Source organism: Hydra vulgaris, chromosome 05 (genome assembly GCF_038396675.1).
Source record: "Hydra vulgaris chromosome 05, alternate assembly HydraT2T_AEP".
NCBI classification, from domain to species: Eukaryota; Metazoa; Cnidaria; class Hydrozoa; order Anthoathecata; family Hydridae; genus Hydra; species Hydra vulgaris.
In genome coordinates, this window is record NC_088924.1 from 33130085 (window position 1) to 33157402 (window position 27318).

The following is a 27318-nucleotide window of genomic DNA, read 5'->3' on the forward strand; positions in this document are numbered from 1 at the left end:
ATCTTTTGATAAGATTTTGACATTAATAATTTTTTAAATTCTTTTTCAGACAAAAATAATTTTAAAAAAATGAGTGGTGGTGTGTATGGTGGTGGTAAGAAAATAATAAAGTTATATCATTTAATATTGTTGATTTTTACATTTATTTTCATAGGGGATCTTTTTAAAAAGATCTTATGCGTTATTTTGCATATTGACAATTGCATAATAACAATTTTGCATAAAATTTTATGCAAAATTGTGAAATAGCCTAATATTAAGGTAAACAATCGTTCTCCTTTTGGAAGGACAGTTCTCCTTTTTCTGTCCTACCTTGATCTGTGTCCTCCTACTTGTCTTCCTTTTTGATATCTTTAAGTTTATTTTGATATTTTAAAACTTGTTGCAACGCTGTTTAATATGAGTGATTTCTAACTAGTTAAGGCCATTTATCCTCTCACTTTAATTCAATTCTCAGCTCACATCAGGATATCACAACTTATAACAAGAACTCACTGTTTATCTCTTATTTTATTGTTGAGAGTAAATCTGTTAACTAGTATAAAGTGTTGTTTTTTTTTTAATTTTGCAATCCATACTTCTAAAACTTAAAAGTTTTAGAAGTATCATTAGAAGATCCACCTTAGATATGGCAACAGTATTCTATACAAGGCCAGATTTGAGATTTGTAGAGATAGAGAATAGAATCCGAAGTAAGAAAGTGACGAGCTTGATAAAGAGATGCAACCTTAGAAGATGCTAATTTTGCAATGGATTTGATATATAGTTTCCAAGAAAGATCAGAAGTAAGAGTTAATCCTAGAGGGTGAAGGGTAGATGACTCATCGAGTACATTACTGTTCATAAATATAGGTAGATCTAAGTTATTGCGGTAACGATTGGCTGAAAACAATTGAGTTTTATCTGAATTAAAGTTCACCAGCCAGTGTGAGCCCCATGCTGTAGCAGAAGTGAGATCCTTTTCAAGCTCAAATGCCCCCTCCAAGCAATCAGAGAGTGTTTGATCCTTATCATGACTAGAGTAAATGGTAGTATCATCAGCAAACAATGCCACCTTAGATGTGAGAATATCTGGAAGATCGTTAATTTAAATTAAAAAGAGTATAGGGCCATGGATAGAACCTTGAGGAACACCTGAAGTTACAGAATAAGAAGAAGAGTGCTGTCCATCGAGGACAATTTTTTTACTACGATTGGAAAGGAAGGATTCAATAATCTTAAAGATGTTGCCATATACACCATAAGAAGAAAGCTTATGGAGAAGACCAGCATGCCAAGCTTTATCAAAAGCTTTTGAAATGTCAAGAGTGATGGCCTTAACCTCTCCACCTTTATCTAATGCACGATAAAACCTATCGGTTGTTACTGTTAGCAAATCAGCTGTAGAACGAGAAGATCAAAATCCCTATTGATAGTCAGAAAGTAAATTATTAGATTTGAGATGAGAAATAAGTGTTTATTAATTAAAGATTCAAAAACCTTGCTTATGATAGGAAGAAGACTAATGGGACAGTAGTCTTCTTCCTATCATAAAATAAATTAGACGAATCAGATCGCTCTCCAAAATTAATGAAAAAATTTCATAACACTCAATTTTCATGTTCTAGGACAAAATGAGAAGCTATTGCTAAATCTGTATTTAAAAATTACTGTGATAAAGTACTTGCAGAAGACCTAAAAAATGCAAGATTTGTAACAATTTTATCTGATACCTTAAATCACAATGAAACAAATTGTATCCAATACTAGTTAGGTATTTTAACGTTGCCAAGGGCATTCAAGAAAATATTTTAAATTTAGAATCTATTGATGGTGAAACTCCTGACGTTTTGTCACAACATCTTTACAGGGTTATAATTAAAATTAATTTGAAATCTACAGTTGTTGCACTAAAAGCTGGAGTCTTATTTCAATAATAAATTATCATAGATATTTATGTATTTTGTACACAATCAGACAACTTTATTTCACAAAACAATAATAATATTAATAAAATATGATAATATTAATAAAATGTAGCAGTTGAAAAAGTTTTTTTAATTGGTAATGATTTCTGGACTAGTGAAAAATCAAGATTAAATATTCATACTCAGCAGCACTCAATGTAAAGTTTGAAACACATATCTTACTCTGAAATTTCTATTATATATTGAAATATATATATTGTTAGAAAATGACATATTGACAAAAAGTATCTACTAAATAATTAAATACTAATTTAACTAAATATTTAATTTTAAATAATTTTTAACTTTAAAACAACTTAATAAAAAGGAATGGTAGCATGATAAGCATATTTTTATTTTAATAAAGTATTCAATTTATTCACATAGTAATTTTTCAAAAATTTTTGTCCTCTTTTTCATTGAAAAAAAAAAGGTCAACTTACTAATATGAAATAGTTTTATGCTAAATAAAGTAAGAATTTAAAATTAAATCCTCTATTTTAGATTAAAGACTATAAAATTTATGCATTCTGTTATCTAGATGTCATTTTTAAATAGAAATTTTTAATCATTTGTTTTAAAAAATAATTGAATAAGAATCAATTTATGATCACATCATAACCATACAATATCTTTCTTGCAGGCTTAACTTCGATTTATATTTAAAAATACAACTTCTTTTTTCAACAAATTTTTAGGAGCCTATTTAAAACTTTTTTATAAGATTTTAAATATAATTTTTCAAACAGAGTAATTATTATGCTCATTATCTCTAGTAATTCGTATTAACGTTGGAAATTTGGAAATATAAAGGAAACAATTTCAAGCAGGCATCAAATGTGTTAAATACATTTATAAAAGAAACCATACTATGGTTTTGTTCAATTTCTTCCGTCATTACAAAATTTATTAATCAAATAATATATTTTACAAATAAATAGCAATTTATTTTCTCATTTTCTTTTTATATAAGTATTCTTTTTCCTTTTATATAAGTAAAATGTCAAATAATGCAAAAACATTTTTAAAAGCGAAAAGACGTGAAAATAAATAAACATAAAAAAAAATTAACAAAATTTCTCATAGTTCTAGCGTATGTATTAGCTTATTAGCTTCTTAATTATACGGAAAAAATTGCAAAACTTTCAATTGTTGTTAAATTGTTATGAAATATGCTTATAATATTTTTTTAAATTTTCTTTATTAATAAATTTTTAAATTTTTCTAGTTTGTTTAATTAACATTTGATATTTAATTTTTTTTCCATTTTTTAGTATTCGTTTTTCTCAGTATACAAGTTTAGCTTTTTGCCACAAATTATTGAATCGCTTTAAAAGTTAAAAGAAGCAAACTGCCGTGGTCAGTGTATCTAAAAAAATTACTTTAAATGTGGATGGACAACGTGTGCAACGACAAACAATGGTTGCACGTGCAGGCTTGGACAGGAATGGCGTGTGATCAAATGCTATGACCACGCAAACCTTTTTTTTTGTTGACAACTTGACCACAACTGTTTAGATTTTTGATGATTTAAGCATTTAAGAAATGCGCTGAAAAAAGAAATGCTAAGCTAAACTTAAACTAGGAAAAAAACCAAATATATAAAGAAAAAAAACAATTCCTTACAAAAAGAAAATATATAAACTTTAAAATAAAACTCAAGAAACCCAAACTCAAGTTTTTGTTATGTTTTTAATTGTGTTTAAAATAAATTACTTTATATCTTATCTTTAAAAAAATATTATTAAAGTTACGCAAAAAGTTTTTACAAATTACTTTTAATGATTGTTTAATAAATGGATGAGTTTCATTTAAATTATTGAAAAGAAAAAATAATTTTTTTTTAATTGTATAGACATTGTTTCCAAAAAGTTGGAAAAAAAAGTTGTTTAAAAAAATAACGTAGTCTTTTTAATATAGTAATCATTTCATGCTCTGATTAGTTATATTAAAAAAAAAATCTTTAAACAATTTTTTTTAAACAGAGGAACAAAAAAATAATAATAAAGTTTTAATCGGAAGATTAAATTCAACTTATTCATAATTAAAAGTTAAACTTAAAAAAAATTATCTTTTAAAAGATTTTTAAAAAGACATGGAAAAATAGTTTCAAACTTGTAAATATATCATAAAAATTACATGCCTACATAAAAAATTTAAATACAACTTTTTTTGTTAATTTACACAAAATGCGTTTATTTTAAGCAATCATTAGAATTAATTTTGTATTTTATTTAAAGCCTTTGCGTAAAATAAAAACTTTAGAAAAGATCGACGATTAAAAGTTATTCATAACATAATGATTTTTTTATTGCATTTAAGTTGTTAAAATATCAAAACAACCGTGGTCAAGTTGTAAAGAAAAAAATATAAGTGCGATCAGTTACAGTGTGCGATCATACGCCATTCCTGTTGAAACCTGACATGCTACCTTAGAAGGCTTGCAGAAGACCTTGAGGACCTCAAGATTATTAGTAGCTCAAGTTCTGGGGTACCTCAATTTGAGCTACCCCAGAAGTTTCTGGAAATGTAAAGAGTGTTGGCTTTCAAGGATGACTTTTATACTGTGGTTAGCAAGAAATGCATAATAATTAAATAAATTAAATATAATGTATAAAAAGAGATATAATGTAACTAGATAGAAGACTGATCGGACAATAGTTCGAAGGTTCAAAGTTTTCTCCAGAGTTTTAAAAAATTAAAATCACAGATACCGTTTTCCAGCAGGCAGGAAATGAAGACTTAGTCAAGCACTTATTAAGTAGTTTAAAGGAAGTCAAAAAGAGTTCTGGAAAACACCTTTGTAAGACTATGACAGGAATGTTGTCTGGATCACAAGCTGTAAAAGAGTTTAATTGAGAAATGACTTTAGTAATGAAGTCAGAGTGATTTGGATGTCTAACAATGGGTTAGCTTGTTTAACTGGAATGACAGGAAGAGTGTGGCTAATAGATTCCAATATATAGAAAAGTCCAATTTGAGGAAAAGTTTTTTGTAAATAGTTCTGGCTTATCCATGGGAGAGGTAATAGTCAAATGAATTTGAAATGGAATCTTAGACTTTCATTTGTTAATGACATTGTTGAAGATTTTTCAAAAGTCTGATTTCTTGAAATAATAGAGATTTGTTTTCAAGAAATTCATTCTTATGATGAAAAAATGATTAGATATTTTTTCTTACCAGCTGCATAAGAAGGTGAAAACTGTGGAGTATTATAAGGTTTTACTTAAAACCTAAGAATTAGGTTTTAAGTCAAACCTTATTCGAAGATTCCAGTCAGTTTTAAAGTAGTAGTAAAAAAAAGTGAATAAATGAATGGAAGTAGTACAAAATAAAAAATTTAGAGAGACCATTTCATGTCTGGAATCACCTATATAGAGATTATTGGATGGTCAGAACCACCTAAGGGACAACAAGAAGAAACTGAACATAAGCTAGGGTTAGAGACAAGACACAAATCAAGGAGCAAAAGTTAGTGATTAGGGTTGTCTGGAAAATGAGTTACAACTTTACCTATCTGAATTAAAGATCAAGAAATACAGAAGTTATGAGCGAGTGTCAGCAGGGTCAATGGTGTCAAAGCCAAGCCATTCAGTATAATGAGCATTCAAGTCACCAATAACAATATTTGCTGAGGGATAAGAAGAAAGGGCTTTGTCAATTTGTTCAGAAATTACATCTAAAAAAGAACGATAAAAAATAAAGAGAAACTTGATTGAGTGAAGAGGTGATAAGCGAAAGTAAGAATGGTTAGAGGATTTAAACCTAATTTGTTTACAAATAGATGAATTGATGCATAAGTTAAAATTGTTTTAAAATTGTATTTCTGTTATTCGATTTCTATTTTCTGTTTTATTCACTTTCTGTATATATTCTGTTATTATATCTTTATTTATACATTCCATTATTATATTTTTGTATATATTCTGTTTCAAGTGTATTCTGTTAAATATATATTCTGTTGCTATTTTCTATTATTCCATTATTATATTACCATTTTCATTTTATTTCAAAAGTGTTATAATCTTTTCAGTTTTTAAAAAATCACTTTTTTATAACTTATAAAAAAAAAGTTGCTTTAACTTGATCTTGAGTCTAGAGGGAAATATTGTAATGACCATTACCTCCCATCCTCCTCCAAATATTATATAGCTAATCTTTTTTTTTTACAAAAAAATTTGTAAATAAAATTAGAATTAACCAAACTATTTTCTTGGTGGTCTCCGGAGAGCTCAGTGATAGGTAAACTTTATAAGCTCAGATTATCTTAACAGTGTATATATGGTGGTACTCTAAATACTTTATATTTTACAGTAGCTTTATTTTTCATACAAAATAAAATTGTTTTTAAAAAGTAGACAAAGGCTGTTGTCCAAAAAACATTTGTACCTTCTGCAAATCAAATTTTTGTGCATTGAACAGAGAAAAAATAAAAGATTTAAAAACCTTAAGAAGCAATTTTCTTCAACAGCCGTAATTATTATTACTTATATCACTATAATATTCTTGTATTTTGCCACTACACCCTTACTGACACTTACATGTTATATTTATTGTCTGTCTATTGATTTTTCTGGTAATTCCATTCTCTACCATTATAAACTTCTAAAAACTTTAAGGGGTAAACAGATTCTATCTGTTGACCAGCCTCGCACCCCTTCTTCATCTATTAGGCTGGCGCAGATGTATTTTTAATACATTGTTTCCAGTTTAGGATGTTGAATGCTGGATCTTCTTGACTCATTGCATGGGTTTGCTTGTGTCACTGTTTTTATGACTAGGCAACTCATTCTATTATCTCCTAATGAGGGTACAGCTCTAAAACTCAGTTTTATGGTTCTGAGGCCGGCTGGTAGTCAGGTTTCCCGAACTCTGTGGTAGCTCTCAGAGAGGCTGATTCCATCAACAGCTGAAAAATATCAAAGTATTAACAGTGCCATGTTGCGCATGGATGGTGTCCCTGTTTGTACTTTTGGTGTGCATTGCGGAGGCCACATTTGGAGCCCTTTGTTACGGCTTAGGGTTTATTAGTAGTAATGAGGCAATTGCTTGGGCTATTAAACGGTGTTCTGAGTACTATCTATGCTTTGAGTCAAGTTCTTCAATCTAATTTAAAAATGAATAAAGTACCAAAAACTATAAAACACAAAAAACCATCATCATCACCAAGTTCTCTAAACCTATCATTCACTAATATTCGTGGTCTTCGAAGTAACTTTTCTTCTGTTGAGTCTTATCTCTTGCAAAGTTCTCCAGACCTACTTGCTCTTTGTGAGACTAATTTGAGTTCGGCTGTCTCATCTTGTGATCTTAGTGTTGATGGTTATCTTCCTCTGATTCGTAAAGACTCCAATAGTCACATGCTTGGCCTGGGCATTTACATTCGTAAGAATTCACCTGTTTGTCGTGAAACTAGGTTTGAATCCACAGACTATTCTTTCATGTGCTTTCGTTTAGCACCACTTCACTCTATTGCCTTTCTCTTTGTTCTATATCGCTCTCCTTCATCTCAAGACTGCACTCTTTTTGATGTTATTTCTGATCATATTGACCAAGCCCTCTCTCTCTTTATCCATCAGCTAATATAGTTGTTGTCGGTGACTTTAATGCTCACCACTCTGAATGGCTTGGCTCTAGTATCAGTGACTCTGCAGGCATTAAAGCCCACAACTTTTGCCTTTCTCAATCCCTAACTCAAATAGTCAACTTTCCAACTCGCTTTCCTGACAACCCTAATCATTTACCTTCTCTACTCGACTTATGTCTTGTTTCTGATCCTAGTCAGTGCTCAGTTTCTCCGCATTCACCCTTAGGTTCTTCTGATCACAGTTTGATCTCTCTAAAACTAATATCTCATTCTCCTTCATCACCTGAACCCCCCTATTACCGAACCTCTTTCAACTACAGTAAAGCTGACTGGGATTCTTTCCGTGACTTTCTTCGTGATGGCCCTTGGGTAGAAATCTTTCAACTTCCTGTCGACAAATGTGCTTCTTACATAACTTCGTGGATTCAGGCTGGCATGGAATCTTTTATTCCCTCTCGACGATTCCAGGTCAAGTCTCACTCTCCTCCATGGTTTTCCTCGCACTGTGCTGCTGCGATTGCCAATCGAAACCATTACTTCCATATTTATCAGCAAAACTATTCTCCAGAAAACAGGCGTCTGTTTATTACTGCTCGAAACAACTGTAAAAAGGTTTTGTCTAACGCCAAAACCCGCTATTCTCAGGTCATGAAATCTCGTATCTCATCTCAAAAATTAGGCTCTCGTGACTTCTGGAGAATCTTTAATAATATCAATAATAAGGGCAAATCTATAATTCCACCTCTCTTGTATGGTTCAGACTTTGTCACCTCACCTAAAGACAAAGCTGAATTGTTTGCTAAAAACTTTTCATCAATATCATCTCTTGATTCCACTAATTGCGTTCTACCTGATATTGCCAACAAACAGGTTGATCCTTTGCTTGACATTCATATCACTCCAGCATCTGTATCTAAAGTGATTTCCTGCCTAGATTCTTCTACAGCTTGTGGCCCGGACAACATACCTGTTATTGTTTTGCAGAAGTGTTCTCTGGAGCTGTCGTCTATACTCTCAAAACTATTCAACAAGTGCTTATCAGAGTCTTGTTTTCCAGCCTGCTGGAAAGCCGCATCTGTTATCCCTATCTTCAAAAATTCTGGGGAGCGATCTGATTCGTCTAACTACCGTCCCATAAGTCTTCTTCCTATCATAAGCAAGGTTTTTGAATCTTTAATTAACAAACACTTAATTTCTCATCTTGAATCTAATAACTTACTTTCTGACCATCAATATGGATTTCGATCTTCTCATTCTACAGCTGATTTGCTAACAGTAATAACTGACAGGTTTTATCGTGCATTAGATGAAGGTGGAGAGGTTAAGGCCATCGCTCTTGACATTTCAAAAGCTTTTGATAAAGTTTGGCATGCTGGTCTTCTCCATAAGCTTTCTTCTTATGGTGTATCCGGCAACATCTTTAAAATCATTGAATCCTTCCTTTCCAATCGTAGCATAAAAGTTGTCCTCGATGGACAACACTCTTCTTCTTATTCTGTAACTTCAGGGGTTCCTCAAGGTTCTATCCTTGGCCCTATACTCTTTTTAATTTACATTAACGATCTTCCAGATATTCTCACATCTAAGGTGGCATTGTTTGCTGATGATACTACCATTTATTCTTGTCGTGATAAGAAACCATCACCCTCTGATTGCTTGGAGGGGGCATTTGAACTTGAAAAGGATCTCACTTCTGCTACAGCATGGGGCTCACAGTGGCTGGTGAACTTTAATTCAGATAAAACCCAATTTTTTTCAGCCAATCGTTATCGCAATAATTTAGATCTTCCTATATTTATGAACGGTGATGTACTCGATGAGTCACCTACTCTTCATCTTCTAGGATTAACTCTTACTTCCAATCTTTCTTGGAAACCATATATCAAAACAGTTGCAAAATTAGCATCTGCTAAGGTTGCATCTTTTTATTGAGCTCGTCACTTTCTTACTTCGGATTCTATTCTCTATCTCTATAAATCTCAAATCCGGCCTTGTATGGAATACTGTTGCCATATCTGGGGCGGATCTTCTAATGATGCCCTTTCTCTTTTAGACAAGGTGCAAAAACGCATTGTAAACATAGTTGGACCTGCTCTTGCAGCCAACCTCCAACCATTATCACATCGTCGTAATGTTGCTTCTCTTTCTCTTTTCTACAAATACTATAATGGGCACTGCTCTAAAGAGCTAGCGTCTCTTGCGCCATCTACTAAAATTCATTCTCGTGTTACTCGTCATTCAATTAAGTGTCATCCTTTTTCTGTGACTGTTCCTAAGTGCTCCAAAAGCGCTTATTCGTCTAGTTTTTTTCCTCGAACATCAGTTCTTTGGAATTCGCTTCCTTCATCTTGCTTTCCTGATTCATATAATTTGCAATCTTTTAAGTCGTCCGTCAATCGTTATCTTGCTCTACAATCTTCATCTTTTCTCTTACAGTAACTTCCAACTTTAATTAGTGGCTGCTTGCAGCCTTGTTGGAAGCGAAGATGTTTAAAAAAAAAAAAAAAAAAAAAAAAAAAAAATGAGATTTCCAGTTCCAGATTTTACTTTTAATTGATCTAATATTTTTAGTAATTGTTTTTATATTAGTTATGCTATATCTTGTATATTAGGTGTCAGCACCTGCAAATTAACCTAGTTATTTTGCAATTAAAATAGGCTGGGGTTGAAAACAGTAAAGGATTTAAAAATTAGGAAATTTTATGTAATTAATTGTAGGTAGTAACCAGGGTCTCAATTTGTTAATTTTCCTTTAGTGTGCTGAAAAAATTAATGTTAACAATTTTTTTATAGATGAAGTTGGTGCAGTTGTATTTGATGTAGGTTCATATTCTACAAGAGTTGGATACGCTGGTGAGGATTCGCCTAAGGTATTCATTATTACAAATGTTTTGCGTATTTAAATTTTTTAAATTAACTAAATATAAATCAACTAAATAGTTACACCAACAAATTGGGTGGCTGAAAACAGAATATCTAAGCTTCTTGAACTGAGAGATGTACCGAGAAAAGGTCTTGAACTAAGAGATGTACCGAGAAAAGGTCTATCTATTTAGGAAATTTATTTAGGCTTCTTAAAAATAACTGAGGTATATCATTATATCGTACTAGTGCTTTGTGTACATAGGTTACAAATTTTCTCTGCTGAAGTTTACATTTTGTGCATTTGTTTTAGTTATAAAAATGTACTATAACTTGATTTAGTCTCTCTCTGATCTTAAAGGGATAAGGTTGGTAAAAAGTTCAGGCTACCAAATGTATCAAAGAAACTAATTAGGAACAGAAACAAAAGATTAAATAAATAAAACAAATTCCTATACTAATAAAATCTTAAATAAATAAAATGTTGCATCAAAAAGAAAAGATTCCCAAAAAAAGCTCACCGATTCAAGCAGAAAAAGAATCTAACAAGAAAGAAATTAATCAGTGGGATATAATTCGAATCAAGAAACTTCACCTAAAAATTTTAAGGCTGCAAATAAAATATTCTCAGAAAGTAGTTCAAATAGCATCAAGTAAAAAACTTTGCCATGTAATTATTTTTCCCCATTAAATAGAATTGTGTCATCTACACAGCACTAGCCTCTCATTGATTTCAATATTTTGATCAAATCTAATTGCTTTACTCCTAAAATTGCTAATTTAGCAAAAAAACTTGCAGAGTTTTTGATAAAAACTTTCATCAGTTATTGAAGTATCAAAAGTATATTTTTAAATAGAAAAAAAAAATTCTACTCTGGTTGTGTTCATTCTGAACCAGATGGTAATTCATTCAAGTGTTTTCATTGAAGTGCTCATTCTGAACCAGATGGTAGCTATCTTACCATAGCACAACTTTAACAGGTTCAAACAAACCAGACAAAGAATCTGCTATAAGGCTTTTAATCTAGTGGTGCGCGGTTAAAAAATATATGGTTAAATTTAAAATTTTCGGTCAAAAAACTTAGTATGTTGCTGCATGTTCTTCATAAAAAAATTTGATTCTTGATTTTATTTTTATTATTTTTATTTTCTTGTCAAAATTTTTCTTAAGACCATAAAGAAGTGGTTTTCCAAGCTTAACTCGGCATAGCTACCAACTCCAAGGGATGGTAATGTTTGACAAAATTGCCATTAGTATTAGAAGCAAAATTTAGTACTAAGTATTGTTTAAATAAAAAAGGGTGGTCCTGCATATAAAGTGGCCCTAGTTGCACATGTTTCTCTTCCAATTTTGCTTTAAAACAAGTTTAGCAGTAAGTTACATACAGCATCAAGCATTTTGGCTAATGTTTAATTTCAAAAAAAAAATGTTAATGGTAACCTGCTTAACAATAAAATAAATACAGATATTGGTTGAGAGGTAAATTTTTTTGATTTCAAACTAGATAAGTATTTTAAAATGTTTTGAAACCATAACAAATGTGTAAAGGTTTGCACTTTTTGTTTTTGAAGTTGCACCCATGTTTTCAAAAATAAACTATATCTTTTCAAGATTTGTTTGAGGCTGGTTTTCAAATATTAGTTTCAAATATTTTTCGAAGTGTTATCGATATCTGAAAAAATCCTTATTTTATCAGATATCAGGGGGTCAAGGCCAAGTTTAAAAGCGTTATGTGACTTCTTAACTTTTATTAATGCTTCTTGTTTGTCTTATTATCCTTTAATTTATTTTCTAAAAGTTTTTTGTTATTTTTATCATGACAGGGTGATATTTCAACATCAATTGGTGTAATTAGTGAGTCAGATGAAGCAATGGAAATAGGTAAATAAATAGTTTTATTATAAATCTTTTTTATTTATCTCATTTATTATTTTGTTCTATTAGTTTATTTCAATCGAATACTTTGCTAATAAAATTGAGTTATAGAACTGTTTACAACATTTATATAATGAAGTGTACATATCAAGTATTTACACAATTAAAGTGCACATTTATATACTTATAAATGCACATTTATATACTTATAAATGCACATTTATATACTTATAAATGCACATTTATATACTTATAAATGCACATTTATTTATGCATTAAAAGTACAATACATATTGTTCTTAGGAGAGAATATTTTTATAAAGTGTTTGTTTTAAATTAAAACATTAAATTTTGTTTTTTACGTAATAAAAACATTTTTCCTAAGATAATAAGAAACCTGCGAAGCGTTATCATTTTGATCCTCAGCATATGTATCCGATTAGTAATAAAGAGATAGTCAATCCATTGAAAGATGGTATGATTGAAGATTGGGATCTGTTTGAACATTTACTTAATCACATATACAAAGAGCACATACGTGATGATTCTTCTGCTCATCCTGTACTTATGTCAGAAGCTTCAGTAAGTTTAAATATCAACACTTATTTTCTATACAGCATTGTAAATACAACGTTTTAACCGACAACTTGAGTAAGAATTATTGGATAAAGTATTCAATTTTAGTTTATGTTTTAGTAAAATTTTAAATGGTGATATAAAATAGTTTTATGTGCAATTTTTTTAGTGGAACACTAAAGCTAAAAGAGCAAAAATAACAGAATTGTTATTTGAGAAATATGACATTCCTGCTTTTTTCTTGTGCAAAAATGCAGTGCTAGCTGCATATGCCCATGGCCGATCCACTGGCGTTATAATTGATTCTGGTGCTACTCAAACTAGCGCAGTGCCAGTTCATGATGGCTATGTTTTACAACGAGGTCATACATTTTTTAAAGACTTTTTTTTAATTTTTAAATATATTTTCTCTATAAATGAATTTAGTAGTTATACACTCAAAATATTTTTTGACCAATACAAGACATATTTCTTAGATTTAATAAAACATTTAATAACTTCTCAAGTAACTTAAAACTAATCTTAAAACTAATCTTAAAACATAAGAGCAAGAAGAGAACATAGAAGTATAGCTTGGCCCCTAGAGGGATAAATGACAGAGCTCTAAGAAAATGCTGGATACTGAAATCTCTGAAGGATCATCCCCTTAGGGAATTAAAGTGTTTTATAAAAGGGCTTATGATTAAGTAATACCCTCTTAACTGTAGGGCTGATGACTAGATACTAACCTTATGACAATAGGGCTGATGGCTAGGTACTAACCTCATGATGGTTAGGTACTACTTTCATGGCGGTAAGGTTCAGCAAGAATTGTTCAGCACTTGCTTTAACTAGCTTATTTTAGTAACTTATATGATAAAAGAGCTCCCAAGAAAAGACATTTTTTAATTTTCAAATGATGTGGAAAAAATATCATCAGTATCTTATGTTTTAAAAAATTCATTCTTGTATGACTTGTTTTTCTGTTAAGTCACAGTGATTGTTTCTTTGTGTTCTAAAAGTTTTTTTAAATTTTGCACTTTTTCTTAGTAACTCTCAGCACAAGTTGAAATTAACTACCATCTTTACTTTCTTAGCAACTCTCAATGTGATCTTCTTTTTAACTACCATCTTTAATTTTTTAGTGACTCTCGACATGGATTGCTCTTTAGTCACCATCTTTAATTTCTTAGTAACTCTTGACATGGATTACTCTTTAGCCACCATCTTTAGTTTCTAAGTAAGTTCATAAGTTGAACTGCCTGCTGCATTGTTAAGAAGAATTGAAAAAAAAAATCATAAGCTTGTTGCAAGTTCAGTTAATAAAATTGCTTTACTCTATCCTACTGAGAATCTTCTTTTCAAATTGCTTGTCTGTTTTTCTATGGGTTATTTTTCTATATCTTGACTTCTCTTAATGATGTTATTTCTTTTTTAGACATTATTCAAAAGTGTGATGACTATATTTTTGGTCCTGCACTTGCAGCTAACTCTGAAATTCTATTTTATCATTGTAAGTTTACTTCTCTTCTCCATTTTAAAAATAATATCAAGTTTTCTGTTCTGAGTTATTATTTCTGTTATGTATTAGTATGTTCTGCTTGTCAAAATTTCTGCACTTACTACACATATAAATTTGTTTACTGTGACTGGATTTAAATTATTCTTTAGAGCTAATTTTGTATTGAAATAATTTTTTTTAACCAAAGTTTTTGCCTCATTTTTAGTATTAATAAAATTAAATGAAAAAATTGTTTCTAAACAATATTTAAAATATATATTTTTTTAATATGATGTTGAATTTATACAAAAAAAAAAGTAATTCCAATTTTTATTTAAATTTATATCTTTAAATCTTTAAATTTTTACAAATTGCTTTACTGGTTACTAGTTTCCAAACAGAACCTTTTAACAAAAGTGGAAACAAAATTGCTTTACTGGTTACTAGTAAACAAAACGGAACCTTTTAACAAATGGATTTGTGGTTTATATAAAATGTATTTAAAATAGGAAATAATAAAATATCTTTGATGAGACTAGTGTTTTTTTTTGAACAATAAAAGTTATTTTAAAATAAAATTTATAATTTTTAAATTAGGAATCGTTCGTACACCAATTGCTGGCAATGTTCTTACAAGTCAATGTTTAGATTTAGTGCAAGAATGGGGCATTGATATTGTACCATCCTACATGATAAAATCGAAAGTATGGACTTTTATTCTGATTTAATATAGAAAAAGTTAACTTTTGCAGAAAAACTTTGTTTCATTGTAAAAAAATGACGCTTTTTTCAATTGTCTGATTAGAAGGTGGTTTGATATAGGTGGTATAAAAGCGTGTTGTACATTATATGTTTTTTATTTAGAAACAAGTTGAGGAAGAGGCGCCAGCAGATTTTAGTTTACGCGATTTCCCTCCACTAACAGACTCATACAAAACTTATATGAAAAGTGTAAGTAATTAAGGTGTCATATATATTTTTATAATTATTATATTTATAAATGTGTTATATTTATTTTTATTTATAAATGTGTTATATTAATTGTAGTGTATCTGTATATGTATTGTATTGAGTAAGAATTTTGACTGGTAAAAGATGACATTTTAAAAATATTTTATCAGCATTGTAAATGCAATCAGCAATAAACATATAGTACTTTAGCACACTATCAAGGTTTTTGAAAAAGGCATCTATATTTGTGGGTTAAAATTAGTTGTTCAACTAAGCCTGGTAGCTTTTGGCATATGAATACCAGTTCCGGTTGTTTCATTCTTTTTTCAGTTTTTGTTTGTTAATTTTTAACTGCATATTGCTATTCAAGTTGTTTTGTTTCTTTTTCATCAAGTTCATTATGCATAGCAAATGCTTAATGAAGATTTATAGAAATTTCATCTTCCTGTGCCTTATTAAAAATATACTTACATTGTTCATCAAAATATAAGCTATATTGAGAAGTTTCGTTTTTAGTATTTATTTTCCACTATAAACTTTATTTTTAAATTTTTAAATTTTATACTTTGGTGCAGCTGCTTGTAGTCACAAACTGCCAAACTTGACATCTGCTTGTTTTTACTTTCTTGACTTTTAAAGAAAAATATTAAATATATTACTCAATTATTAAGGAATTTTGTTTAACTGCATTAAAAAAAAAAAACTTCAGATAAGCAATAAATTTTGATTCATCTTAAGGAAAATAAAATAGTAGAAAAACCTAAACGAGTTTTTTTAAATCAATATTAAAAAAAATGGTTATAGTGAAAACTCTACTGCCATTGTGCCACTTTACTTCATCATTGATATATATAGTATAAATATGAATATATATATATATATATATATATATATATATATATTTTTTTTTTTTTACAGGCAATTGTCTCAGCATAATCTGAACCATATTTAATAACTAAGTTATGCATTACATATTAGTTATATTATTTATATTACATTTTTTGGTCAATCTGTAATGAACTATATTTATAATTATGGTAATTTCAAGGTATTTATATCTATAATGAACTACATTTGAAATATAGTGCTATGGCAATAAAATATTTAGGCAATAAAAGATTGCTGTTAAAGATATCTTCAATAATCAATTTTTAAAAAAATTGTTATTTACCTCCACTACAGTCAAGGAGGCTTTTTTTGCTCCGCTGCTTTTTTTTTAAATTATGGTTACAACCTTCTCTCAACTCTAACTCCAAAATACAAACCTTGACAAACAAGGCCACTACACAGAGAAACAAGTTAAGTGAAGTACTAACAGGGATGTGGTGGGAATCAAACTCCTAACTTCTCGCTTATGAAGTGAGTGCTCTACCACTACAGCACTACCTCATTTAATTGGACAGTGTCTCATTTCACTGCAATTTTCTTATCCCAAATCACCCCATCACTAGAGGTTGTGAAAAATCTTTATTTTTTTATAATCTTTATTTAGTTATTGTACAAATATTTTTTTGTTAAATATATAAAATAAAATATAAAAATAAATGAAGAATAAGATTAAGAAAAAATGAAGAAAATATTTTTTAAACATTAATTTTTTAAAATATATTTAAAGAAAATCAAAATTAATTAAAAACAGTATACATAAAAGTATATTAAAAACAGTATGCATAAAAAGCTATGCAGGCAACACATATATATTTAATATTAATTGTGTTTTTAAAATCCGCATGCCTATTAGGTTTTCATATATTTAAAAATGTTTTGAAAAAAAAAAAACTTCTGAAACTTAAAACCACCATTATTTGAGAAAGTAATTGTAATTTGTTTATCATAAATATAAAAAAAATTATCATTTTCAGCTGAGATACTGCCATGCCTCGCATCACCCCACGAGTCATGCTTTTTAAAAAACAACTTTCATAAACATTTTTTAGTATAAAATAATATTAAGAAAAATAATATAAACGCAAACGTTGAATTAAAGCTAAAGTTTAAAAAAAAAATTTTTTGTGCTAATGTTCAGAAACTCATTTCATCAATCAATCATAATTAAATCAAATTTTTGTAAACAAATGCATAATTTATTGCAAGAATATTTATAAAACATTATAATTTGATAATTATAAGATTTCAAAATTTTTTGACTGGTCAGTTTTTTTAAGCTGTGAGACTGTTTTGAAGGAATGCATAAGGAACCATGTATCTTATACAAAAATTGATTTAATAATAATAATTTAAATTTCATCAAAATTTGATTGTTTCTGAGATTATTTTTTTTAATGACTTATTCGTTATAATTTAACATTATAATTTATTATTTTGGTAATCACAGTTCTAAATTGAATTAATATAACACTTTGTAAAAATTTCTGTTTATAAGTTTGTGAAAAGTTATGCCTTAGAAACTAAAAAAAATAATTTGGTCTTCCTATACTTTTGCACAGTACTGTATATATTATAAACTATTAATATATTTAGTAACTATTTCAAGTTAGTATGAAAGTGAAGAAGTCAATTGAAGAGAAACCAGTTAACAAAAAAAAAAGGGTTGCAAATTATGAATCAGAAAACATGATGAGAGCATTCCAACAATCTTTTTAGATATTTTATTTATCTAAGTGACTTGTTTTACTTATTTTCAGTATTCTTTTTTTTTAACATTTCAAAAGTAAAAACACTTAAAAATATTTTAAATAAAATTAGTACAATTTAGTGACAAATAGATAACTGTATGTTATGTAAAACCATAAGTGATATGTAAACCATGAAAAACATAAAGGTATTAAAAAATGTTTTTTTAGTACCTATATGTTTTAAATATAATCTTTAATTATATAAAAGCTATTTGAAAAATTATAATGAAGAAAATTTTATTTTAAGTTGTAAAAAAAAAATTTTAAATAACTTATTTTATTTTATATAACTTTTTTTTTTTATATGACATATTTCATTATATATTAAAATTTTTTTTTTCGTTAGCATTTATTAGGGCAGAATTGAAAAGTCTGTTTTTTCAAAATGACCTTTGTAAATTAAATTTGAAATTAAAGAAAAACTAGACACATTAGAAATGTGTCATTATGTTTGAATTAGGAACTGTCCAATCACGTTATAATCATGAAATTTGTTATCATGTTTGAATCACAAAATCATTTATTTCTAAATTTAATGTTTGTTTCAAATCTAAATTTTTGCAGTAAAAATTAGTAAATAATAATTAAAGTAATTTGAAAAAAAGTTTTTAGAATATTAAAAATTAAATTTTTTATATATATATTCTTTTTTTTTTTTTCCTTCTTTTTTTTTATATATATATTTCTCTTTAAAAGCATTTATTGTTAAATTAAATGCTTTTAAAGAATTAACATACAAAAGTTTATTTAATCAATCTATATATATATATATATATATATATATATATATATATATATATATATATATATATATATATATATATATATATATATATATATATATATATATATATATATATATATATATATTTTTGTTATTCACCTCCTCAAGGCCGAGAAGGCCACTACAGATGATGAGGCTACTTAATAGTTGTTATAACCCTCTCTCAACTCTATAACTCCGAAACACGAACCATGAGGAACAAGGCCGCTGCGCGGAGAAACAAGTTGATATATGGGTATATGTATATATATATGTATGTATATATGGGTATATATATATATATATATATATATATATATATATATATATATATATATATATATATATATATATATATATATATATATATATATGTAAATTATGTTATTGTATTTTACAAATAGAGTGCTCAATGTTCTTAAAGAACAGAGTAATAATAAATTAGTAAAAAAACACTTATCTAACTTTTTTCTTCAACTTTAAGTTTCCCCATTGCTGGATCATCAGGAAGTGTTCTCTTCCTGAACTCTTCCTGATAATCCAGCAATGATGAAACTTAAAGTTGAAGAAAAAAGTTAGATAAGTGTTTTTTACTAATTTATTTTTTATATATATATATTTCTCTTTAAAAGCATTTAATGTTAAATTAAATGCTTTTAAAAAATTAACATACAAACAAAAGTTTATGTAATCAATTTTTTTTTTTTAATATATATTTCTCTTTAAAATTTTAGGAATTGATTCGCGATTTTCAAAAAAATTGTTTACAAGTTTCTGACAGTCCATTTGTACAAAGGTAATGTTTATGTAATTCTGATGGTGATAAAAATTTAATACTTATGATAAAATATTAATATTCTTATGATTCTGCTTTTTTTTTTCAATAAAAATATCTGGCTTGTTTAATGAATGGTGTGCTCACTCTAGAGGTCTTTTTAAACTGTTTAGTTTACGCACGAGCTTGAATTTTCTTTTTTTTAATTTGCGACTATGATAAAAATTTTTGTTGCGTTTCAATTTTCAGATGTCACTTTTGACAAATTGAAAAAAGGAATTAAATTTTGATATTTTCTGATTTAACTTTTTCCTGATTAAAAAAAGAAACACATTTTATTTTCACTAACAAGTTTATTTTTATATTTTATAATTATCAAAAATTTTTATTTTAGATTTTTTTAGAGCTACTCGTTTTTAATTTGCAGCTGTATTCACTTCTCTCTGTTAAACTAATTTGCAGCTGTATTCACTTCTCTCCGTTAAACTAATTTGCAGCTGTATTCACTTCTCTCTGTTAAACTAATTCGCAGCTGTATTCACTTCTCTCCGTTAAACTAATTTGCAGCTGTATTCACTTCTCTCTGTTAAACTAATTCGCAGCTGTATTCACTTCTCTCCGTTAAACTAATTTGCAGCTGTATTCACTACTCTCTGTTAAACTAATTTGCAGCTGTATTCACTTCTCTCCGTTAAACTAATTTGCAGCTGTATTCACTTCTCTCCGTTAAACTAATGGAGTTTTTTAATACTTTTTATAGTTTAAAATCCTATTAATAATAGCAAGTTATCATTGAATTTTTTTCTTTTTTTTAAAAAAAAGGTTTTTTTATACCTAACATATTCTTATTTTTATTAACCTTAAAAATAAACGCTTTAATCAGACCACATTTCTCTTAAAAGAAAAAAACAATAAGCCAAAACTTTCCTTCGTGAAAAACAATACGGTGTCAAAATATTCCTTTTAAAATTTTTTTATTATGTTACTACAACCATATGTTCTTTTTTAAATTATTATTTGTTTAAAATTAGCGGGTTGCTATAAATAGAGCTGATAAATAGACATTTGGTGTAGATCAGTTTACACGCTATATAATGTTATATAGGTATGTGGGCTTACACACTAAATCAAGTTATGTTGATTTGGTGTGTAAAAAATTTTTTTCTTAATAATCATGATAATTATCAGAAACTTACTTAAAAGTATTGATTTTATCCACATTATGTATTGCGTTAAGATTCCAGATTTCCAGAAATATCTTTCAAATATCTTGTTATTATTGCAGAGTATCTTTATGCAAGATATTTTACATTTGGTAATTTACATTTAAATTAATCTTTGATTTTTGAGAGATCCTTACTAATTTAGTCAGGTATTTTTAAACAATTTGTTAAACAAATATTTTTATGATTTACAATATCTGACCAACAGTTATGCCATAGGTTTCCTAATTTTACTTAAATGGTTCAAAATTTGATAAATCATCATGCGGAAGTTTTAGACTTTTAAAACTTGTTAATGCTCTTTTCAAAAGAGTAATTTTACATTCTTTTTGCAACAGTATTATGAAGTTCCCTTGTGCTTCCAATGGGTATTAATGGAATTGCGAGTGATGTGATTAGTGGAAGCACAAGTGATGGATATAATTATCAGCAAAAGTGGTGGTCATAGTTATGTTGGTGAAATCGCAAGTAATTTACTTGTGGTTTACACCAATAGTAGTAATAGTGATAATACTTGTGATTTACACCAATAGTAACAATAGTAATAATAATGATATCTTAATTTGCTTTTAAATTATTTTGTTATTTTTTAATTGAAAACTGTTATTGTTTTTATTTTTGTATAAATACATAAATATATATATATATTTAGCGAATTAGAAAATGTTCCAGGTTTTCATTATGAGTTTCCTAATGGTTATAATCGCCAAGTTGGAATTGAAAGGTTTCGCATTAGTGAGGGTCTTTTTGATACAACTCATATTAAAAATATCAAGGTAAATTATATTTTCATAGAATTATAACAAATATATTTATGTTAAAATATTGTTTATTTAACTGTTTGTTTTGTTTCGTTTTTTATTTTATTATTTTAATTTAAACCAATGCGTTTTACATAAAACCAATGTGCTTTGTATCAAACCAATGCCTTTTACATAGTGATGTACCGATTGCACATTTGTGGCCGATCCCCAATTACTTTACAGATTAAAAGAGTGTCATTTAACAAATGTAAATGCAAGCTTATACAAATAACGTTTTTCAACAATGCAATAGACCCATAAAATGCTGTTTTGTTTTTTTTCACCAGGAATTTATGTAGCATTTTTTTGTGATGCAAATTGATTTTGGGGAAAAAATGTAGAAGTATATAAAGAAGCTCAAGATATCTTCGTAAAGTTCATGAAGTAGTCTATTTCTTAAAAATTTTTTACTTTTCCACATAAAAAAGATATTTTCTGGATTCCAATAAAATGTGTTATTGGAAAGATATAATAAAAGTTCAATCAGCAACAGGTAGATCCTATAAACTATCAAGAAACAACTGAAATTGATTAATTCAATGTTTAATTTGATTGTTTATTACATAATATTTTTCAATACATAATTTTTATCACAAAAATATATTAAAAAATTGTGCACTGATGACAAATCGAATACCTTTTATTAATTTTTCAACCTGTTTCTCCAATCAGCAACCTTGTTTACAAGATTTGTATTTTGGAGTCTAGGATTGAGAGAGATTCAAATAAAGTTTAAAAAAAAAATGCCCTTGACTGTATGTGCCCCTTCTGGAGCCTAGGAAGGTGATTTAAATTGGGAAAAAAAAGTTTTAGTTGTTATCTAAATTTAAACAAAACGATTAACTAGAAAGTTTGAGCCCTTTTTGTAAGTGTCAAATAGAAGGGTGTAAAAAGTGTGTGTGTGTGTGTGTGTGTGTGTGTGTGTGTGTGTGTGTGTGTGTGTGTGTGTGTGTGTGTGTGTGTGTGTGTGTGTGTGTGTGTGTGTGTGTGTGTGTGAAGAGGGGGAGAAGTTGGAAAGTTTTTTATATAGTTTATAGTCAAGGGTTTGAAATAGTAGGGAAATAAGTGGAATAGAAGAGGGGTTAGAGTGGAATAAAAGTTCTTTCTTTCCATTTTTACCTAATAATCTACTTATATATTTTATATGAAGCCTTTTCACTCTCTGATTTTATTAACTTAATTGCAAATCATGTTGGTCTCAAAAAAAGCGAAGTTAAGCCAAAATAATTTATATACAGATTATTTTAGATTTTATTGCATAAAAATTATGATTTATACATAAAATAAAATCATAAAATTTATATTTTATATTACATTATAAAATCATTAAATTTACATTTTGAGTTGGGAACAGATGTTTTCAAAAAAAGTTAACTTTTTGAATATATACATATATATTATATATGTATATATTCAATATATATATATATATATATATATATATATATATATATATATATATATATATATATATATATATATATATATATATATATATATATATATATATATATATATATATATATATATATATATATATATATATATATATATATATATATATATATATATATATATATATATATATATATATATATATATATATATGTATAAAAATTTCATGTAGACAAGAGTAAATTGTAGAGACAATTTTTCAAGTTGTAAATGGAGTTATTTCAAGACTTTATAATTTCTTACTGAATTGTTTCTTATAAGTTTTTAAAATTTAATAAGGTTATCATATGAAAAAACTAAAAAAATACATATTTTCATATTTTTAAACTAGTTATATGTATTGACCCATCAAATATTAACTTTTTAGATTTTTGAAAGATTTTTAGGTTTCCATTAAGAATAAAAAGTAACATTAAAAATTTCTCAATGTTTTAATAAAATCAAGTTTAGAGTTGTATATAATAAAATAAAATAAAAAAGATATTCTGAAATTTAGAAAAATATAGAGTTTTAAAGTATTAAACAACATGCTTTTCTACTGTTTTTTTTTTTTTTTTTCTTTTGAAAAATAAATAAATTTTACTTGATCCTCATAAACTACAAAAAGTTTTAAAATTTTCAGGACTTTTCTCATTAACATATGCCTACCCAAGTTTCATCAAAATCTGATGTAGTTTATGTTAAAACCTAAACTTTAAACCATTTGCCATAGAATGACCCAAAAGTATTTATCTACCATATGATCAAACTTTAATTTAAAAGATGTTTTATTAATAGTGGTTCCAATCAAAATAAACAATCTTTTAATGCATGTTTTAACTTTGCTTAATAAGAATTTTGCTGAATTTTTCCATGAATTTTTTAGAGTGTATGCTTCTTATCTGTTTTAAGTTGCTAATTTTGATAATTATGCTAATTATGGCGGGCTAGGACTAAGGATAAAATAACTATTGGTAAATTAAAGAAATTTGAAGTCCAATTTTTAAAAATATGATAGGTCTAGTCATAGACCAATTAAAAATAGGGCAGGTACATCAAAAATGGTAACACAGCTAGACATTTTTTATCAGCAATATCTCAGCCATTACCATAAACATAACTGTAGCTCTAACAAACCATTTTATTCTTGCCACAATGTTTAGTGGTTAAGATTTTTAACACAAATTTTTGGACATTATAAAGTTTTTAGGATTTTTTTTGAAAATTTTACAAAAAAATTGCAGAAAAAACAACTATTTATTTTAAATAATAGATGAAACAGCTCTAAATTTGATTATATAGAGCTGTTTTTTCATCGCTTCTAATGCGCATCTGGTCCTTTTATTTACTCATTTTAAAATACGATACATATCTTCAAAGTCATTTTATTTCAATAAGAACTGTTTGTTCATATGAAATAAAAAGTGTATACTAAACTTTTTTTCAAGGCTATTTGATTTTTTTTTACAAGAATATTTAATTTTAATGGCTCCAAAAATTCAGTAAATGGATTTGGAAATTTAAAAATTTGCATTTTGATGTATTAAAAATTCCACTTGTAAAACATTTTCAAAATGGTGGAGTAGACAAGATTAACCTGTTTTTTTTTTTCTTTTATTCTATAAATCATTATTGAGAACACTTGTGTTCTCGATAATGATTTATAAAAAACAATTTACTAATAAAAAAAGAATAACAAAAAAAAAGCATGTTTGATCACTCTGATGAAGTTTTCGAGCGTCAAGATGTAGATTCATTTGCAGTCATCCATATATAAGACACATCATTCAAATATAAGATAGATATTAGATTTTACTAGAAAACAACTTCACATAGAACCAATAACCACCTAGCTTGAATCAAACTTTGTTAAAATCTATATCATAGTTTTAGGAATAGAGATTTGCTTAAAAAGGATTTGCTGGTTTTGATGGATGTGTCTTATGTGTAACAAGTACTGTGAAGTTCAAATGAAATTTGTAGGAAAGCTATTGGTCTTATTAATCACCTGAAGATTTTTCAAAACCAATATTTTACAATAATAACTGGCACTCAATAAAGAAAAACATATTGATTGTCTGAGGCAATTAATACCTTTTATTAGTGAACATTTTAAAAATAAAGAATATTTGTTCTGGCGAGATTTAGCTAGTTCACCCTATGCTGTTATTAAATTCTTGAATGTTAGTAAAATCAAATGCATGCTAAAATTAAATAAGTTTAGATAATGTTCCAAAAGCATGGCTGGCTAAGATTAAATTAATTTAGATAATGTTCCCGAAGCATGACTGGCTAAGATTAAATAAATTTAGATAATGTTCCCGAAGCATGACTGGCTAAGATAAATAAAATCTTTCTTAAATATAAATGTCAATAAAATTTCTTAAATATGTAAAAATACGAGTAAAAAAAAAATTTTAATAAGTAAAAATGCGTTGAATAAAAAAAAATTTATTACAATTTTAGTTAAGCTACTGTAACATTTTTATTTTTGTCTCATTTTTTATTTGTCGTACTTTATTACTTGTAAACAAAAATAGAAAATTAACGAAATTGTGTAATAAAGTTCATAAATTTTTCAAGAATAACGTTATTGTTATTATTATTAATTATTTTTAAATCTATGTGGATTGAATTGACCTCTTTTTTTTTTCCGACTAATCTTGCAAGCTTACTTTTAATCTAAAGAAATAATGATAAACGCACTTTCAATCTAAACAAAAGCAATGATAAAAACAACAACAAAATGAGTAAAAGCTTATTCTGCATATAAGTTTTTAAGTAATTCTTGTGTTCCTTTGAGATTTCAATTTTTTTTCTTAATTCTGATCCTCCAGAAGGATTAAGTCAAACAAAAATAAATTGCGGTCTACCTCTGTTTTGCTGCAGGGCTTGAATCTGTAGATAGGAAGCTCTCCATCTGGTAGTTGATGAGGGTATTTCAGAAGGTAGCATGTTTATCTTGGGTTGTTATAGGTATTCTTCAGCACGTTTACCTTGGGATGGTAGAATTTTTCTTTTTTTTTTACATGAAAGTTTTATCATTTACCAGGAAAAATATATTACAAAGGTAAAACTGGTAAAAATAAAACAACTGTGTATTATACAATGTATATAAATGTTTTTGTGATAAGTTTAAGAAACGGTTGTAGATACTAAAAATAAAGATAAGTATTTCTTATTTTTCACAAAAATTGTAAAAATCGAAAAATCAACCTAATCCAATTAGTTTTGTACTTTTTTTTTTTTGGTACTTATTTATTGTTTTTATAATTATTTTTAACAGGGATTCGAAAGTACGACACTTTTAGGAGCTCCTCACGTGATCAACACCTGCATAGGGATGTGTGATATTGATATTAGACCGGTATGTCTATGCTATAAATAATAGAATATATTACTGTTTTCCTTTTTTTTGTGTGGCTTTTTATAGCTTTAGTTTTTGTTTTAGGCTCTCTACAACAGTATTGTAGTTGTTGGTGGAAATACGCTTATTAACGGTTTTGTCGAACGGCTTAACCGTGAACTTCTTCAAAAAACACCTAATGTATGCTTTTCATTTAACACCGTTTGTTAAATGTAAATTAATATTTTAAATAAATTCATTGTATATAACATTTTAAAAGAACGAAAATAAGTAAAAAACATCCAACAAGTAACATTTAATAAAATCTCTTTCTTTTATTCAGAATATGAGATTAAAACTGGTATCAAACAATCAATCTTCTGAAAGGAGGTTTAGCTCATGGATAGGTGGATCGATTCTTGGTTCACTGGTAGGTTGTACATTTTAATATAAATCTTTGATAAATTTTTTAATGAGTATAATGATGCGGTTTGACTAGCTTTCTTATCATGTTTTTCTAATTTCAAGGGTTCGTTCCAACAAATGTGGGTTTCAAAACAAGAATACGAAGAGTCTGGCGCAAAAGTCGTTGAAAAGAAATGTCCTTGAAATGAAATTTTCTTATAAAGAATTTGCATATCATAGGATTATTTCAACAACAACAATAAAGAGTTTTACAATATTTAAAATTTCTTTAGATCTAAGTGTTTGATCTATTCAGAAATTCAGAGGTTTTGTTAACCACCCTATAGTAACCAACTTGAATTTGTTAATCTAAATAAATGAATAGATTATTTGACGTAGTTGTTTAGCACAAATTTGTGTGACGAAATAAAAAAAAATTGATTTAAAAAAATTAAAACATGTATTTATATATAAGAGTTTAATATGACTTTTTTTTTTTACTTAGTATAGATAGATATTAGTCTTACGTAATCATACGTAAGCTTTAATACGTAATTTTAATGGCAAATTGCTTCTTGCAATTAGGTAGTTATTTGATAATTTAAATATAAACCAAAATCCGCAGCTCCTTTTCCACTTACCTTGATTAGATATG

General features: G+C 27.6%; 1 protein-coding gene across 1 annotated transcript; it reads left to right on the forward strand.

Moving 5' to 3' along the window:
• LOC100209974 (actin-like protein 6A) lies at positions 1 to 27076 on the forward strand. Its single transcript, XM_065797954.1, has 13 exons — positions 1 to 94; positions 10327 to 10403; positions 12220 to 12277; positions 12657 to 12853; positions 13017 to 13209; positions 14925 to 15031; positions 15192 to 15278; positions 19412 to 19473; positions 21328 to 21451; positions 26199 to 26279; positions 26364 to 26459; positions 26602 to 26688; positions 26787 to 27076. The coding sequence occupies exons 1-13, from the start codon at positions 70 to 72 to the stop codon at positions 26865 to 26867; spliced, it is 1275 nt and encodes a 424-aa protein (XP_065654026.1). The 5' UTR covers positions 1 to 69; the 3' UTR covers positions 26868 to 27076.
• Positions 27077 to 27318: the final 242 nt, after the last annotated feature.